The 20,137-nt window shown below is 31.7% G+C and overlaps 1 protein-coding gene across 1 annotated transcript in view; it reads left to right on the forward strand.

Annotated features, from left to right (window-relative positions):
- LOC139519179 (semaphorin-2A-like) overlaps positions 1–20,137 on the forward strand; it is a 69,200-nt gene that overhangs the window by 41,889 nt on the left and 7,174 nt on the right. Inside the window, exons 14-21 of the mRNA XM_071311043.1 lie at positions 601–781; positions 2,039–2,145; positions 2,809–2,999; positions 9,408–9,469; positions 10,328–10,633; positions 14,238–14,357; positions 17,947–18,012; positions 19,253–19,332. Of these exons, the coding sequence (XP_071167144.1) occupies positions 601–781; positions 2,039–2,145; positions 2,809–2,999; positions 9,408–9,469; positions 10,328–10,633; positions 14,238–14,357; positions 17,947–18,012; positions 19,253–19,332 (1,113 nt within the window). The remainder of the gene's footprint in view (positions 1–600; positions 782–2,038; positions 2,146–2,808; positions 3,000–9,407; positions 9,470–10,327; positions 10,634–14,237; positions 14,358–17,946; positions 18,013–19,252; positions 19,333–20,137) is intronic.

Here is a 20,137-nt window from a genome sequence, read left to right on the forward strand (position 1 = left end):
TCGGATGCAATTAAACCGTTTTTTTTTTAAATTATACGTTAATTGAGGATTTTTTCATTGTATGTTGCACTTATTACATAACACTTAAACTTTTCTGTATCATAATTTACAATTTCTACACAATTATGTTTATCTATTGATGAAATTAAATCGTAATTATCAACGTTTCAAATGACTGAATTGTTTGCCTCCTCTGAATACAAATGACACATAACAAAGTCGTATTATGTCTAAATACAATTATAACTGTTCTGTTATAATGTCTAAAATGTTGACCAGTTTTCTTCATCATTGCTTGCTAAAAAGATGAGGTTTATAAAGATATAACGTTTAAATATTTAAGTAAGGTACGACTTGTTTATCTGCAATCATTTATGGGTAGATATTTGTTTTGCGTTGGAAGGTTTCATTTCTGTACCCGTAATTCGGCAGTTCTTTTATTATCATTGTGAGACACTTTCACACACTAACATCTTTTCACTTCACAGCACTCATCATTTGTTAAATCATCCTTTTTGTTCTTTGTGTGTATGTGTGTGTGTGTATGTTTTATTTAAGAACCAACAAACGTATGAAACTATCATTTCATAAATATTTCAGTGCACCAATGATTCCATGTCTCTCAGTGATAGTGTTCTGCAGTTTATAGCTGATCATCCATTAATGTATCAAAAAGTTCAGCCAATGTATGGGAAAGCGATATTTGTCTCTGACAATGAAGAGCTTCAACAGCTAGAACTAGATAGCAACATGACGTCTATCGTGTTTTATGCGGCATCCAGTAAGCATTTATGTGTTCTTGTTCATGCAGTAATCGTTTACTCTTTACTTCCGAAAAACGAGCAAATGCTGCTATTCGAACTTCTTAGTAGTTGGTACATAATACATAAAGGCAACAGTAGTATACTGCTGTTTAAAAATCGTAAATCTATGGACAACATCAATTGAGTGTGTTCAACGTATTAGGAAATTTATGGATAGTGTACAAAACTATTTCTTTGTTATGCATTGAAAAAAAATGAAAATAAATACCGAACTAGAAGAAAAGTTCAGACTGAAAATCCTTCATCAAATGGCAAAATCAAAGCTTAAACACGGAACCCGAATAGAAAACATCAATTATATTCTTGACTTGGTACAGTTACCTTCCGTACATCATAAAGACATTCAAAAAATTGTGCTGCGAAAAATAAGGACTTAATTAGTCGAACAGTGTTATTCAGTAAATAAAACATATTGTAACCTAGTAGCCTCTAATAAACCCAATTTTGAATTATTTTTCAAGCAACAGGCAAGTTTAATCTATAATACTTACTGTTTACTTATGACAGTAAAATACTCATTTGTGCAACTAAAGAAACAAAGATTTAAGGTTAAGATGGTTAAAATTTTACGAAGTAAGACAGAATAGGTATTTACTGGTATACATGCGCAGCTCATCAACATCACTGTAGCATTGTCATTTGTATGAATTGAATTACAACATGTTAACATGGTAAATATCTGAGCAAAAGCTAGGCATCAAATGTAAGGACGTTTTTGTCTAAAATGCTCTCAAACATACTAAATAAGACAGAAACAGAAGAAAAATGAGACTTTGTTATATTGTTCATCATTTTTTCGGACCACGAGATTCAAGCTTCCTTTAAAAAAATTGAACAAATGACTACAGTTTATAATTCAAAGTTAATGTTTAATGAAACAAGCTATTATGTGTAATGAGAAGGGTGTTTCATTTAATTTTTTTTTTTTTGCCTCGAAATATATAAACAGTTAAACATTTACATGATTTACTATACTTTTGCTTACCGTTGCGGTGTCGTCTCTTTATTATTAAAAAATATTATTTGAACATTACTATTTTATAGCCGTATTTGGTACAACTTTTTGAAATTTTGGATCCTCAACTGATCTTCAACTTTGTAATTGTTTGGCTTTTTAAATATTTTGATATGAATGTCACTGATGAGGCTTATGTAGACGAAACGCGCGTCGGGCGTATAAATTATAATCCTGGTACCTTTGATAACTATTATAGATACTGGTAAGGTCTACAAGTTGTTTTCAAAAAATGGAAGTACCTACATTTCAAGTACTTACGTACCCCTGAGTAATTCAGACGTTATTTGGGCGCTCAAGCATAATGTGAGTACAATATGTTCTTCTTGTCATTAACAGTGATTAAGAAATTGTCTGATGAAGAAATGTACTAATAAGAAAAACAATATAAGATTTTAGAAGTGAACGAGTTTAGGTGCTTAAACACTATCCCTATTCACATTTTTGGTATAATGAGCTTTAGATGTGTAACTACATATGAATGAACAAGTAATCTATACTTAGCGTCAAAAGAAAAGATACACTTTTATTGTTAATGTTTTACCTATCATGATTTTCGTGATAGCGGGTTGCTGTTCACAAGAAAGCTACAGAGGAGATGATGAAATCAAAGATGTCTCATTTGCAATCATCCCACATCTTCTTTGTTATACTAACATATTTTCGTGGAATATTTATAAAATAATGGTATACAGATTGACTTCATATTTTGCCTGGAGGACATGATCAAGAGAAATCAGTTTTAACATTGTGTGTTTATTCAAATCGATAGATATATATTCGTTAAAAAAACTATATACATGTATAAATGATTCTGAAGCTAAGGAATAAAATCACTCACACAATGTTGGTCTTTGGTGGAATTGGATTATCAACGCTCTTTTGATTTAAAATATCAATTATAAATTGTAATTTTTTTTTAATTTAAACTGACTACATCCTTCATGTCTTATGTCTGTTTCTTTATAGGATGACTCTGTATTGATAGGAACAGATTCATCTGTGACCCGCATAAGGGTTATAAACTGTGAGAAGTATTACTGGATTGACGATTGTGTTAAAGATCCTCATTGTGGATGGGATAATGTAACTGCATTGCCTTATCTTCAGTTCTTCAACAGATGCCGTACAATTGAATATCTTCAAGAAAATGATATACTGTAAGCTTTGTGTATGTTATATTTAAGTTTATTTTAGTGTTCATTCTTTCAACGTTCGGGTACCACAGAATAACAATCAAAAGATAATGATAAAATGTATATCATGACCTATTGAAAATTATTACATGCATTCAGTACGAGATAAAATTGAGAATGGAAATGGGGAATGTGTCAAAGAGACAACAACCCGCCCAAATAAAAAACAACAGCAGAGGGTCACCAACAGGTCTTCAATGTAGCGAGAAATTCCCGCACCCGGAGGCGTCCTTCAGCTGGCCCCTAAACAAATATATACTAGTCCAGTGATAATGAACGCCATACTAATTTCCAAATTGTACACAAGAAACTAAAATTAAAATAATACAAGACTAACAAAGGCCAGAGGCTCCTGACTTGGGACAGGCGCAAAAATGCGGCGGGGTTAAACATGTTTGTGAGATCTCAACCCTCCCCCTATACCTCTAACCAATGTAGTAAACATGTAAATCCTGGTTTGTTAATAAGCTGGCCTATTATCAAATCATTTTACCATGTCCAGTGTAATGTCATGACGTTTTTAAAGAATTTAACATGAAAAAGTAGAAATAACAGTCAAGAAATTTAGTTAGATTTCGTAGGCCACAGCACTAAATGCATCATTGTTTTCTTCAATAGTAAAACTCGTAAAATCTTTGCTGAATGCGTATCAGAATCCGGTCACATACTTTGATTAATTTGTATGTTCTCTTTCAGTGTTGTTTATAGTAGAAAAGTCCCTTAGTCCCAGGTGTAATACCAACAAATTATACTTTTCTACCTCAGGAATAGATTATTTTAACCGTATTTTGCAAAAATTTTGGACGTTTTGGTCCTCAATGCTCTTCAACTTGGTACTTTATTTGGCCTTTTCAACTTCATTAGATTCGATCGTCACTGATGTGTTTTTGTAGACGACACGTGCGTCTGGCGTAAATACAAAAATCAATCCTGGTAACTATGATCAATTTTTTTATCGACATGCTTATTAAAGCTTGAACACTGGAACAAAGGGTTGAAAATTCGATTGGTCAACTTCTAATGATGTTTTTCTTCCACAATTACTACGCCCATTGACTACCCAACTCTAAGCACATAAGACTAATAAAAACCAAACTAAAGTTCAAATTGAATACCCACATGACAGTGTCATTTGCTGAACTGCAAAGAACGGGAAATATTTTTTTTTACCTTGCTTATCTTGCTTATAAAATTTAATTCACTTTGAAAATAAAAAGTCAATACCAGGTTATAAACCTAAATTTCCAGAAACAATCAATCTGTTTTTTTTAAGAATCTCAGATACAACCGTCCTTGGCCGTCTCTGAACGCCATCTGCCATGTCTTTTGAACAAAAGATCGGAAATACCTAAATTGTAGCTCCACCAGAATGTAAACTGTGCAATCCATATTTCTAAATATCTGACACAAATGATTGAAAAGCTTCAATAAATAATTATCTCATACGTGTGTAAGACAGGTTTTTTTCCCTTCCGAAGAACATATCTATCCTTGAATTTTAATAAATTTCAAAAAATAAATTCTTCTGATGCCGACGATATACCAGCCCACAACAAATATAACTTTAAATTCTGAACTGGACACATATCTGAATCCATTCAGGCTATAACTACAGAATTGCCATCACGATAGATATCAGGTTTACTTTTCGGAAAAAATATAGATATATAACCTAATTCAAAAATGATATCACATCTCCGTATATTTAATAGGTCGGACACACCCAAAAAACCTGAAAAACGTTCATATAATATGCTGTGACATAACTTTATATTCCTTAAATGACGAACTATACATTTTAGATTGAAGCTCAGGAGTAACTGGTTCCCTTTTCTCAATTCGAGTAGCTAATCGGCGTTTTACACCTTTTTAAACATTTTTCATAACTAAATTTTTAGTAGGAGACGTTTGACCAATCATATGATGTGCAGATAAATATAGTGAAACGTGCAAAGATTTTGCCGGTAAAATATCACAACGACTTATACCGTTATGAACAGCCCACTTTTTCCAACGGATAAATCCTGCATGATAAGTTTTAACGGTACTGTCAGCTTTAGATTCGCACGGTAAATCTATAAGAACATCAACATTGGTATGCAGAGCTGGTGGCAAACAAATAATCTCAGATTCATAGGCCTGCAAAAATACATATATAAACAATAATTAAACAATAACAGACTCTTAAAAGTAAGAAACTATCAACAGAAAAATACTTGTAAGTACATCTCACAAGACTATGTACAATAGTCTTAATGCTGATCATAAGCATTTGTATTTGTTAGTATATTAGTTCTCAACAAGGCCATTTAAAGTCTTAATGCCAAAATCTTAAACCAATTCAGATATGCATTATAACGTTAGTACACAAACAAGGCACTAATACAGCCTTTAACATATCATCTGTAAAATCCAGATAAGCATTAACAGCTCCATAAACAAAATAGGTTTACAACCTTCATACATATCTGTATTATACTCTGAAATCTAGCCTCAAAGCTAACATCTTGAAGGAAAGATTAGTATTACCAAAAAATGGCCTTCTTGCTTTTACCAGGAGTATAAAACTCTTTACCGCTTGGTATTTCTACATATGCAATAACTTGATATGTGAAATCATCCCCATTTAGGCATAACACAGGCCAATAACTTGCGGATGGCCAGCAAGGAACAATCAATGTACCTACAGCGTTGCATTGTCTCATGTAATTAATAACACGTGGTATAAGAAATACAGGTGAAACAAAAAAAAACGTTAACCCCATACCAATCTAATGTAAACGCGTCGATACCAGAAGAATTTTCATTCCAAAATCTTGAATAAAATACCAGTAACTTAAAATTGTGATCAGAAGCAAACCAATCTACTTCATACAGGCCTCATAAAGATTCTATGAATTAAAAATGTAATATGATATTCCCCAATCATCATGATCAACGATACGACTCAGAAAATCAGCTTTTTCGTTTAGTGTCTTGGGTATCAAAACTATATCAATGTTGACATTGTACTTCAAACATGCGCTAAGTATGTCTAACGCTAAGTTCTGTAAAACAGTTTTCGTACTTCCTTTGCTAACAATGTTCACAACATTTTGGTTATCTGTAAACCATTTAACCTTTTTTCCGGATATAATGTTAATTTTAAAAGGGCAGCAAAACTTTTTTACCGCAGAAAGTTCCTTCCACGTTGAACTATTACTACGTTCTGATTCAAACCCCATACCATGTGCAATGTTTTGTGGTGCTTCTACAATATAACCACCAAAACCTGTATCACTATCGTCACTGTAGATAATACTATTACATGATTCATCAATACTGAAATCTTCTACATTAACTTCACTTATATACCGTTTCCCGAATTGTAACTGTTCAATACTAGATTCTGCAAGTTTGATATAAGAATACCAAGACGCAGATGTGTTCACGTTTATAGTTAAATGTTTAGTCATTAAATAAACTAAATTTCCAATAACTAAGTATGTAGATATTATCTGACCTACAACAGATGCAACTTTTTTCACAAACACGCTTTTACGCCCAGTCAAACAAGATATAATATCTTCAATAGAATGTATCATCTTATTTATTCTGTTATCTTGTATTTTGTAAAAAACATTTTCTATATCAATAAATGTACCTAACCAAACCAGACGTTTAGTAGGTTTCCACAATGACTTTTCAGCTTTAGGTACAAAGCCACTTCTAACTAAATCTAGCTTAACTTGTTCTGACACAATCTTGCACATTTCTTGATCTTGTTCTATATCCAAACCATCATCAAGATACATTATAACTTGCTTACCTTCAGATCGCCATTTCTTTACAAGTGGCCTAGTCGGTTTGGTAAAAATAAAACAAGCTGTACTCAAACCAAATGGTAAAACTCTGTGTGTGGTTCAAAAATGTCAATATGGTGATAAGCTGAGTGAATGTCGTACTTCAACATGGAATAATTCAATTTAATATGCTGTTGAGCAGTCCTCATGTCCTCATATTTAACGCTCTGTTTCCATAAATGTTTATTTACCACTCTCAAATCAAGTATCAATCTTTTCTTTAAATTAGACTGAACTGATACAGTAAGAGGATGAAAAACAAAAGGTCACTGGTCACACTGAACTATTAAACCTCTATGTAATAAATCTTGAATAGATGTATGTACAAAATCGGATTTATTCGAAGCTGATAAATTGTTGAATAAATACGTAGACGGACGAAAAGAATAAAATGGTATCTTATAACCTTCTCTAATAGTATCAACTATATAGTCATAAGCAGCAATATCTATCAAAAATTGTATATTTTCCTTCAGCGTACCCTTAACAATAATATCAGTACCATCTTGCTCATATTCGTAATAATACTCATTATCTAAGGAACTAATGTCAAAATTATACTCATCTTTTACAAAGCTAGTTTCTTTTGTGTGATGCTGCTGTCTTGTTGCTTTGGAAGGGTTAATTAACTCTCCAGTGTTTGTACGACCCACAGTTGAAGCATGACCCCCGTTGAGATTTTCCAGCGTATTGGTCCTGGGCATACAGGAAACCTCCATACCAAGACGGCTGGCCCCCTCGAAAGGGCTGTTGAGAGTTGAAGCTAGAGCTAGCGGTAGCAGGAATCTGCTGCTGTTTAGCTGCTGGTTTGTTCTTACTTTTTTCTTCCTAATGGCCCTTATAATCTTGGACTCATCTTCAGAATCGCTAGCAATTGTGTTTGCCTCGTACTGGCGAGCTGTATCCCACCTTCCATCAGAAGTATCCGCGATCTTTATTAGTTATTTCTATGTTTAAGCCTATCTGTACAGGATGCAACAATGTCTCTAGCGAAATCAACTTTGCCATTGCCAATAGCCCCAATACCTTAGGTTAAATCTTCAAGGTTCTCTGTATTATAATTGAACTGAATTTTGTTACCTTTAGAACGCCATTTGTACTGGGTGTCCGACTTCAGCTTCTTAACTTGAGACTTCAAGCTCTGGTTTGTGCCATGGGTTTCGTCGCGCAAACTATTTATCTTTTCACTTATCTTTGCGTCAACAAGAACTTCGATATCCTGCTTTTGACGATTAACTGCGTCTAAAACTGTCCGCAAAGAAATTTCTTCATGAGGGGTATCGAAATCCATATTTACTTTAACTGAGAAACACGTCTAGTCGAGTCGATCCTGTCGTGTTGAATGGCTATATCCCATGAATTTAATTTAATCTAATTCAGTTCCTTCAAACGGTTGAAATTAAATTTTTCTTTTTTAAAAAAGCATTGAAAGGTTATGTGAAATGTTGTCTTAAGTACTGAACAGGATACAACTTTTCTGATGCTAATTTTTTATTTGAAACAAAATTAAAGTCTGCACAATTTTTAGAAAAGTGCTAACTTAATAAAAGAAATAATAGGGAAAAATCAATGGTGGTACAAACAATGTATTACACCTATTTCAAATATGTGTCTGTTACTACAATATATATATTCGTATCGAATACCGTTGAATGTAATATAAGTATGATTTTTTTGTCCCTTTGATTAAATTTCTGTTATTGAATATATGGTGAATCTTTTTAAGTTCACTCTTCCAAAGACCAATATAATTTTCGACTAAATTTATCTTTATTTGTCCGTTGTTAATTCATATGTTATCTACTTTAAAACCAATGATAACATAATTCTGGTGAATATGATGATACCAGTTGTGTGAACAGACAGAATAAGACAAAATTCAGATTAACATGTATCATTTCGTAATCTTGTGATCAGGTGCAACAACTTTGCTTTTTACAACAAAAAACAACTACATTTATTTCTGAAGATATTAATTCTATCGTATTCTGTAACATGTGTAAGGGTGGTCAAAGTTTCTTGTATTTCACAAGCATTTAATCGAGGTTAGAAATTATTCATAATGGAACGTTTCTTTCAATTCATTATTAAAACAGATACAACTTCTGCACCTCATATACGTAAACATAAATTTTGTTTACAAATATAATTTTATTACAGGTTCATGTTCCAAAGTTGCTGCATCCGATGCGCATTTCTACCATTACATCTTTAGTTCTGCGCAGGACCAAGATATTTGACATGCAATACATCTTATAATCTTGTATGGCCTGACTAAATTAAAAGAGAACATTATTATAGCTTTGATCCTTTCAATTTTAATACGATTGACAAGTTAAAAACTCAACGGGTGTTGCGAGGATACAGATATACATAAAAACGACTTACCTATACACCAATTGTGTTTGTGATTTATATATATAAACAACATGAACATAAAATTAAAGATAAAATCTCCAAATATACACAAACAGTGACAACCAAAGCCTAAACATTTTCATTATCAAACAATATTTTCATGTATTTACAGCAACACAATTGGTGTTTATACACACGAAAACTATGATTTGTCATTCGTTACACCAAGATCAGGTGAATATTAAATAACAATTGAAACTTTACTTTATGCTTTGAAATTGCTGTTTGGTTGTTCAACACAAGCAAATAACCCTACATTCACACTCGAAGTATTCGTACAATACAAAATAGTAATGTAATGGTTGTGCTGTTCCGGCAAAGTTGTTTTTACTGTGTGTTCTTTAATGAACATGTTCTTAAGAAACTAATAAACAGGTTTAAATTGAGATAAATTACCATATTCTAAACTCGCATGTTTTTATGGCACAATTACATCTTAACATTGTACACGTTTACAATTAGATTTAATTGTCAAACATATGATTTGTTTTTCTTTCAAATCCTCATTTCTCTTTATACACAGGAAGAGTTAGAGCTTAACATATTATATACAAACCTTTTTAAAGTCTTTGTCCTCTTGATGTTCATCTGTATATTTATTTCATTATGTTGCTTATCGTTGACTTATATCACATTCACACCTCATTTTATATATCATGTATATTAAAGACAACAAAAAAACTGAATAAGTTTAATATAATCTTATCACCTATCTAGTCTGAGCCCTGGTCTCATCAACTGGTAAATTTGTCAAGGAGCTTTCATTACAAACAATTATGAATCCCGATAACCCAGATTATATTGAAGACAATGCAAATATAAAAAAATGCAATTTTATAACTGAAGTGTCGCATTTTAGCCTTGTTAAGTGATTCTAAATCTCAGGTCAGCAAATATTTTGAGTAACATTTGTTAATGATTTTCTTTAGTTTTACTAATATGTTTATTATTTAAGATTTGTATTATTCTTGATGCAGTCGTTTCATTGTTTTTGTTTTCATTTATCAAGATGGCATATCTAATGTATTGTAGGACCACCAAAAAAACCTATATACTTGCGTTCAACAACATCCACTTTGAATGAGATTGAAGTTCGATGGGTTTCTGGCTCTAATGATTGTACTGATCACACATATGTTATAAGTTATCGACATTCTCAACAACAGAGTTCCGACAAGTTGTTAGAAGTCCAACACAATGCAGCATATACTGATCCACAAATTTATAAAATATCAAATCTTCAGCCATCTTGTAGCTATGAAATCAAATTGTCTGCGAGAAATTATATAGGGTACAGTCAAGAAACAGCTGTTATAATTGTATCAACAATATCTTCAGGTAACTGATAAATATATATGATCCGAACTCAAATATTGATCATTATTAACATTCCAAAATATAGGAGAAACTTAAGAAGATGAAAGATACGTTTCTGTTTTTCGTTTATTTTTCGTGTATAGAAAAAAAAACCATTTTCCCCCAAATTGAAAATTGCAAGATTTGTTTTTAACTATTTGCTACTTACAAAACAAATGTACTTACTAAGTATTATTTAATGAAACAGACAAGTATTTCTAAGCTATTTTAAGTTTACTTTTGAGGAATAAATGAACGTATTTTAATAGCATGACATTTTTTTAATGTTATACCGTTTTTGATATGACAGGATTCTATTTCGACCTACACGTATGATTCTCAATGATTCCTAGTTGATTGGTAAGACATAGGGTATCTTAGAAAACTATAACAAGTGTAAAAGGGATCATTTGAGCTTTTTGAACCTCCCAGTTTTCAAAGAGGGACATAGTGTGTGTTTTGTTCATTTGGATATGATAATGATACAGCGTTCACGAAAGTCGGACAAGTTTCAATCGCATTTTCATTGAATTAAGGAATTACTTTTTTAAGATTGTAAAGGTAAAAATAATAATATAGCAATGCGTAAATGAAATGCTTCTTAAAACAACTTTGTACTGAGTTTTGGAAATGACTCTTGTTACCATTTAAGATAAAATCTATGAAGGTTTGAGTAAGTTGAATTCTGAAAAAATAATGAGTCGGACTGCGAAGTTATAACGAAGTAGCCAATAGTGCTAAACTATAGACTGAACTTAGATGCATATCTTTGGTTTTCAAATACAGACAGTAATATTCCTGAAGAAATGAACTAATCTAACATTCTAGTACAAGATATTGCTAACAAATAACATAAATTAGCACAACGATAGTGACAGCCGAAATCGAAATAATTTTGTTTTGTAGGGAAATTAAAGAGACCAACGTTATGTATTATATAGTGTTGATATGTAATTTCGATATAAATTTGACAACACTTATCGACAGATACACACCACTTCGCTTAAACACGCAAATAATAAAAAGAGAGACTGCAGAAGTTTTAAAATGATTATACAAAAACAAGAATTTATCCAAAATCTTCTTAGTCTGTAAGACAAAAGAGGGACGAAAGATACCAAAGGAACAGTCAAACTCATAAATTTAAAGCAAACTGACAACGCCATGGCTAAAAATGAAAACAGACAAACAAACTACAGCGCACATTACACAACATAGAAAACTAAAGAATAAACAACACGAACCCCACCAAAAAACTAGGGTGTTCTCAGGTTCTCCGAAAAGGTAAGCAGAACCTGCTCCACATGTGGTACCCGTCGTGTTGCTTATGTGATAACAAATCCGGTAAATAGTCAAATTCGGTAGTCTTATTCATGAAAGGGAAGGGGATTGTAGTTACGACGTAAGGAGCATATCTGATCTCATTTGCGAAACGGTTATTCCATAACGGTCAACCAACTCGTGATGGCGTCCGTAAAATTTACGAAGGGATAATTTCAATTTCACCATTTGGAACTCTTGGTTTAATAGCTTCCTTGTGAGCAGCAACTCTCTATCAAGAAAATCATGATAGGAAAATCAGCACGGGAATATCGTATCAATTGGGAGATACATATACCCCGTATGTATATGCTGCTTCAATGTTGCTACTTAGAAATGGAAAGTTCACAATTGGAAAGCTGAAATCATCTCTTTTGTCGTAATGTTTGTTTTCAACAAACTATATGCAGATTTTGTAAATTTAAAACCGTCAAATTCAATAAAAAATTGTAATTTCCAAGGTTTATGAAAATAACCTGTTCATTAATTTTTTTAGAAATTAATGAAAACGATTTTTTTTTGTGCTAAAGTTTTAAAACAAATGTGTTATCTAAGAATGCAAGATTTAAAACTTTTTCATTTATTTAAAACTTTTTCATTTATTTAAAACTTTTTCATTAATTTTAAACTTATTAATTCGCTGCAAATACCATGCAACTTCAGACTTCGAAAAATATGTCTACACTAATTTTCAATATAACGTAACAGATTTAATGCACCGGTGAATTTCAACAAGAGTTTGACAGATGATTAATTGAACAAACCATTTAAATGTGACAATATAAAAGTAATTAAACGAGAGAAATATATTTGTGTCATCGAGGCCTACACATGAAGGTTGTTAGTACATTCATCGCACAAAGCGGCATAAAGCTCATCAACGGTAGCAGGCTTATAATTTGGTACGTCATACACATACATTGTACTACTTATCAATTGTGCTTAAGTCGAATTAGATACAAATTCACAAAAAAAAAAATTATAAAGTTGAAAAACAAAAATCGCCAAAAATGTCAACAAAAAAATGATGACTACTGGAATGGTGATGCCCGTAGTACGAAATATCCACCATAAGTGTTTAAAAGTTGTACATAAGACACACGTTTTGTTTGCATATACATGTAACTCGAACCTTTTTATGGCACTTTCTAAATATTGGAAATAATAAGAAAAAAAAAGGAATCAACTACGTAAATTTATATTGTGATTGTTTTGATCTTATAGTAAAACAATAAACATACTGCTAATAGGCTCGCGCAGATATCATACCAGAAATCGGAATATTTCACATTATCATTTTAGATACATTCTTCACGTTATAAAAACGAAACTGATTTTGTTTAAATAAACATATTTTAAAACTGTTAACTCTTTTAAATTTCAAATACCTGCTTATTTTGTATATTATTTTGGAGCTCATCTAAGCCAAAGGACGAAGTGAGCTTTTCTTATTGCTTGACGTCCGTCGTCCATCGCCATCGTAGTGCGTCGTCAACCTCTTTCCTCCTCTGACACTACTCGTCTAAAGTAAATTAAACTGGACACAATCTTTAGGTTGCAAAAATTATCAGATAGACACGTTGTACAAACAGGTTTTATGCTTGAAATCGTCATTTGACTTATTGCCCTTTGATGATGATTTGCACCTGTATTTGTGTTCTTTTTTCTCTTCTATCTTCTTTGATAGATAGAAAGAACATTAGATAAACATTAATGATCAAAAAGAAAAGATCTACAATTGAGACAAATGATAGAAATTTTTGACGACTGCTTATCGCAGTAATTGCCCTTTAGTGAAGATTTTTAACATTTTTTTGCGTTTTTCCTTATATGATAAAAGTTAAACTTGATAGATAGAAACTTAAAATGATAAGTGAGACAAGACTACTAACAAGTCAAATTTTGCCGTTATGATAAGTAGAATGTTACTCGTTATAGGAGTTATTGTCCTTAGAATAGGATTTTTTTACTCTCTTTTGTGTTTTGTGCAAATGGTAAACAAGATAGAGAGAGACTAAATAGACTTCAATGATCACTATATTAGATGAAATTTTTTTAGATTTTTGTAATAAGTTCTATTATCGTGTCTTTGGAAAAAAAATACTAATTACATCTTTGTTAATCTTGCATGATGTTTACTATTTGGTGATTTAATGTGCCATAAAACATTAAATCAACTGAAGTCTATTCTAAATAATTTCATGTCCTTTCTATTTACTTTTTTGTCATTAAATTTCTCATAATAACTGACTAGTTGTATTTTTAGGGTCGACGGAAATGGAAAAAAAACTATTTGACGAACCATTGGAAATATTTGCTGCAGTTCTTGCTATTCCTATGGTCATATGTATTTTACTATTAGTAGTATATTGTATTATACGTAAATGTGAGTTGATTTACTAGTAGTCTTCGCTATCATATACATAGTATAACCCTTTGACAAGATAAGTAAGATCTTACGTTCATTAAGCAACAATCAACTTAAATGTATGGGTTGATTTTTTCATATTTTTTTTTAAAGTCAAACAATGGTCTATTCTTATGAAATTATTAGCCGTTTGGTTTTTATTGTAAGTTTGTTTTATTGACGATCATCTCGAGTCCTTATTCTTTCTATCATCGTTTTATCTAAACATAAATAACCGTAAAAATATGTCATCCGGCTTTCGAAACTATTTATAAAAACAACTGATGTACCTATCGCAAATTTATAAAGGGTTCTTCCACATTGACAAAACCTTCAGCCTGTCAGTATTACAATAAAAAGATTTGGTATGAATGTCAAGGATACACTTAACCACCAAACTGCAAATAAAGTAGATGTAAGTAATTACAAGCACCATACGGACTTAACCGTGATTAACCCATACCGTATAGTCTTCTTTAATAGTCGCGGATATGACAAATTTATAACTAAACGATTGACGAAAAACAAATGTGGCAGACATGTGCAAACAACAAGGTTCGTACATGTATCTGCATTTTCGGGAAAACACCATATGTTATGTATAGAGTTCACAACTTTTAAGGAAACAATACTCCTACATTATGATCTGACAAATCTACTGCAGGAGCAGACAATCTTACGTTCTCTCAATGAGTTAAGAATAAGTCAATGGGACACAAAATAAACACAATTCTGAATGGGATATGAACAATTTTCATTTTTGCATTCCTTATATTTGGAGTAATTTTCTTGAGGTGTATTATTGTACGACTAGTTAGCTGGTTTTTTTTTTGGGGTTTTTGTTATAATGAAAACGTTGATGCTCTAGCTTTATCCGTTGATAACACAATGTGTATATGATGTGTAAAACTGATAACTTTATTTTCAGCATCCTATAGTGATATTAAAATTATCGCTAGACCCTTAGAGCGTACGTGCCGTTGTCAATGAAATAAACAACGTCGTCATGGGTAAAATAGCGATAAACAGATTATTTTTGGTTATCTCTTCTCGGTTGCTTTTTTCACTTTCCTCGTAGCGAGAAAATCAATCTCATTGAGATGACCAACGATAATCTATGATTATCGGTCAAATGTTGATATTTTCTTATTCTTTGGCAAATTACAAGTAAACATAGTCTTACAGTATTATAATTAGTGGTGACTTTGGTTAATGATATTCATTATTCTGACTTGATACCCTGAGCTATGACAGGAGAAACTTTAAAGAATTGAAATATTAGAATCTTGTTAAACCTACACATGTATTTAAAGAAAATATATACCCTTGATATTCACTATGAGGTTTATCGAGCTTGTAATTTACAGATGAGGCTTTCCATCAAGATCCTGAATATGAAAACAATAATCAATACAAGCTATAGTTTACTCTTCATTTTGTACACACATCCCTTTATACGAACCTTTTCAAAGTAAGATATCACGTGCTTTCTTTTATACCGTAATCCCTAAATATGTATTTTGTATATATTGGGATGCCAAATGTGACCGTCCATTCACGTCTTATGTATGAGGAATGTAAGCTTATACGTTCATGCCTTAATAATTAATTTGGTTTTATTGTAAACATTTCAGCCTATTAGATGACTTGCTTGAGTCAGCTGATTTATCCTGCAAACCAGGCTCTTCGGTGATGAGCGCTTGTTTTATGTGTATATATAGAAAAAAGACGTTACAACGTACAGACAGTAACAACTACTGGTCACCGTACGGACTTCAACAATGAGCAAGACCTATACCGCATCGTCAGCTTTAAAAGGACCCGAAATGACAAATATAAAACAATTCAAACGAGAGATGCTAGCGGACTTTGTTCTGTACAAAAATAAATGAAAAACAAATATGTAACACATCAGTAAATGATAACCACCGAATAACAGGCTCCGGACTTGGGACAAGCGGGGTTCAACATGTTAGCGGGATTACAACCCTCCCATAACCTGGGACATTGGTGTAACAGTACAACATAAGAAGAACTATAAAAAATTATTGAAAAAGGCTTATCTCATTTGATGGATACAAATAGAAAAAACATCGAACAAAAAAAATGATGTAGATCTACATATATATATATATATATATATATGTCTTCTATACCGTTTATTTGCGATTTGCTTAGAGACATTCCGTTTTGAATTTTCCTCGGTATTTTTGTGATTTTAATTTTAAACTACCGAAAAAAACCTTATAAACCAACACACAATCAAAAACATTACAAATATTATATTGCAATTTGGTCCATGGTAAAAATAAGATTGCAAATGGGATCAATTTTGGAGAAATTAAGTTGGTGAAAAATGTTTGCTATCATACATGTTCAAAAGTAGTCTCATTTTCTCCGTCAATTACCATTATTTGTTTGTTTCAAAATTCAGATATTACCGCAATAGAAGTTAACAAAATCATCAATTAAAGGACAGAAAACACCATAGTTATATATACGGGGAACAATATATATCTGGGGCAGAAACAACTCCGTATTTATATTATTTAATTTGCTATAAACAGTACAAACAAAATCAATGATTATTTCAGGTCAACACAAAAGAGCTGATTACTGGGCTTTATGAAATAAAAAATTCCATCTTCTTAGATTTTTTTCAATAATATATTTTCATTTACAACGAGCATTGTTGAATACTGTATAGAATTTTTTGTTTTGTTTTATTATCGAATATGCTGTTATAATAGAGTAAAGAGTGTAATTTGCTGGAATGAAGGTTTATTGTGTGGTATATTTTACATTCAAGCGTAAGACCAGACTAACTTTTGTTTATTGTAATTGTGTTGAAAAATTGATGTCATATGTGAACAATCTCATTACAGAAACTGTAGCCGTACAGTTTCTAAGGTTTTTACTGAAAAAGATATCAATAGTCGAAAATTTATTTCGAAAATGATAATTAAGCATTTAAATATCTGAAAAGGCATTCAAAATTTTACCAGACCAAGATTAAGTGTAAAAGTTTAAAGTTTTAATATCAATTTTTGAATTTTTGTGTGGAAACACGGTTTTTAAATAAACGAAAAATCTAAAAATTTGTTTTTGCGTTTTCCTTAAATCAATGGTTTTGATAAGAAATAACATTCTGTGAAGATAAAACCAATATGTCTATAACTTGCCTCGTATTACACGATATTTTGTGTTTAAATCGGTTTCTGTATTGATTTCCAGCTGACCATATGCAGACAATTCTAAGCCATCTATTCAAAGAACCAGCAAAAAGTATGTTCTTTTTACCTGACGTCATTAGACATGCTCGCTTTTTTTCGTGACATCAGAAAAGGAATTTCAGAGTAAAACAAGCAAATCTGACGTCATAATCGATTTATACAAATTAAGAGTTAAGACCAAACGATCCACACGTTAACGTTGATAAGATAAATTACGCAACAGATCAGGAAAGAATTAGAGAACTCTTAATTATGCTATGCACATATATAATTTGTTGTCAAATTTTTTATACGTATATTCATCTAATAATCGGCTATTTTATTATTATGTTCAGGCAACCAAGGCAAGACAAGTTCGCTAAGTTGTGCATGTGTGCATATACAAATAGGGCCATCTAAAGGTACAGTAAAACAAACATTGATTTATATAATTCTATATGAAATTGAGAGTTGAAACGGAGAATATGTCAAAGAGACAACAACACGACCATCGAACTGACAACAGTCGACGGACAATCATTGGTCTTCAACGCAACGATCAAATCCCGCACCAGGACGTGATCCACAGGTGGCTTCTAAATGAAAATGTGTACTTGTTGAATATGTAATCACCAATATTTTAATAAGATAACCTTACATCAAATTATTGGTGCATATAATATTCAAAGGGTAACAAAAAAGACCTCTAACAAACCATGAGGCATAAGTATAAATAAAGGCAACAGTAGTATACCGCTGTTTGAAATTCATAAATCGATTGAGAAAAAAAACGAATCCGGGTTACAAACTAAAACTGAGGGAACGCATCAAATATAAGAGGGGGAACTACGGCGCAACAAAAACACAATATTAAAATGTAAAAATTTGTTGGGATGATGAAAGCTAATTTGTAACTACGACGGTTTAATCTGTATTCTCAATAATTACAAATGAAAAATATACAATCAAACTATTCTACCCGAAATATAACTTCACCTGAAATATAACTTCGCCTGAAATATAAATTCACCCGATGAGTTGTAGCAATCAATAATGGCTTTTCTGTCAAATTAGTGCTATTTTTTTTTTCCAAGTAAGGTTTCTTGATTTTGCCGTCACGTATTTGTTCATGTTTAAAACTTAGAGTTGTTTACGTTTTAGTTACTTCAGATTATCATAATCATTTGATCTTTTCAAAGATATATCCTTTTTTATTTACAAAATTTTACGTTTCGATAGAAAAAGCACGTCATGAACAGTTATGCAGATAAATGGAAAAACAAAAATTTGACGAATCATTAAGGCATTGGTTAGTTTTTGATTGGCAGTGATTAAACTGATTGTCATGACTGTAAAACGGTTTTCAGAACATAGTTTAACCTTCAGGGATTTCATGCATAGTACATGTTTTAAATGCAAATTAAATTATCTTATAGATGTTGTTGTTGGAAAACTAGAATGCATTGCGTATAAACCAATTAATGTATTTTGAAGTCGTTGTTTATCATTCATAATCATCAAAAGATTTGGCTATGCATAGACGGTATTTAGAAGATATAACATCAAAAGAGAAGAAAGATATGCATACTTACATAAAGTATTCTTAAATATCATCATTTCAACTTGTCGCTGATTTCACTTGTTCTGCTTTCAATATTTTAGATTTTTCAATTGAAAGTTGTGAACGTCCAAAAGATGGTAATATTTTTCAAACTGGACAAAGCACCGACATAAAAGCAAAGGTACAGTGGAACCATAATAATTTTAAATCAATTAGAAAGTCTTAAAGTCAATCTTGAACAACCGTCGTTTGTTTGCAAATTCAAACCCTGTATTACTCAACTTGACTATGCAGAAGGTACAAAAAAAGCGAATAGAAACTAGAGGAATATGTCCACGCGGAGGTTCGTACGGTTACTGTGTCGAAAGGCTGTTTTATTTGACAATCTCAACATAAAAACTGTAGTAATACAGTTATATGTGTCATATATGACAGCAAGAGTATTGATCATCGTAATATATAGATAAATCTTTCAAGTTTTTGTATACTTATAATATAGCAAAAATACCGACCTCAAAATAAAATTCAAAAAGGAAAGTTCCTTATCAAATGGCAAAATAAAATGCTGAAGTAAGTCAAAAGAATGTAAAACAACTGTCATAATCCTGATTTGAAATTATATATACACATTTTACCTGTGAAGTTACTTTTTGTTGCGTTAGTGCATTGGTGTGACAGACACGCAATTCGTAATTTATTTAAGCTGTTTTGTGTACTTAATTTTAGTTCTGAGGTAAACATATCGAAATGTACTATTATATTATTAATTTATGTATTTCTCTGTCTTTGGTGTTCTGGTATTTATTGGTATTGCATTTCCGGCATGTAATGTTTTTATTTAAGCAGTATATTTAACATTGCCATAAAATGTAGAGGTTTGGCTGGCCATACAACCACGTTCAACCCACCATTTTGTTCTTAAAATGTCAAGTACCAAGTCAGGAATATGGCAGTTCTTATCTAAGACTTCGTTTCTATGTATGTTG

Source organism: Mytilus edulis, chromosome 4, assembly GCF_963676685.1.
Source record: "Mytilus edulis chromosome 4, xbMytEdul2.2, whole genome shotgun sequence".
NCBI classification, from domain to species: Eukaryota; Metazoa; Mollusca; class Bivalvia; order Mytilida; family Mytilidae; genus Mytilus; species Mytilus edulis.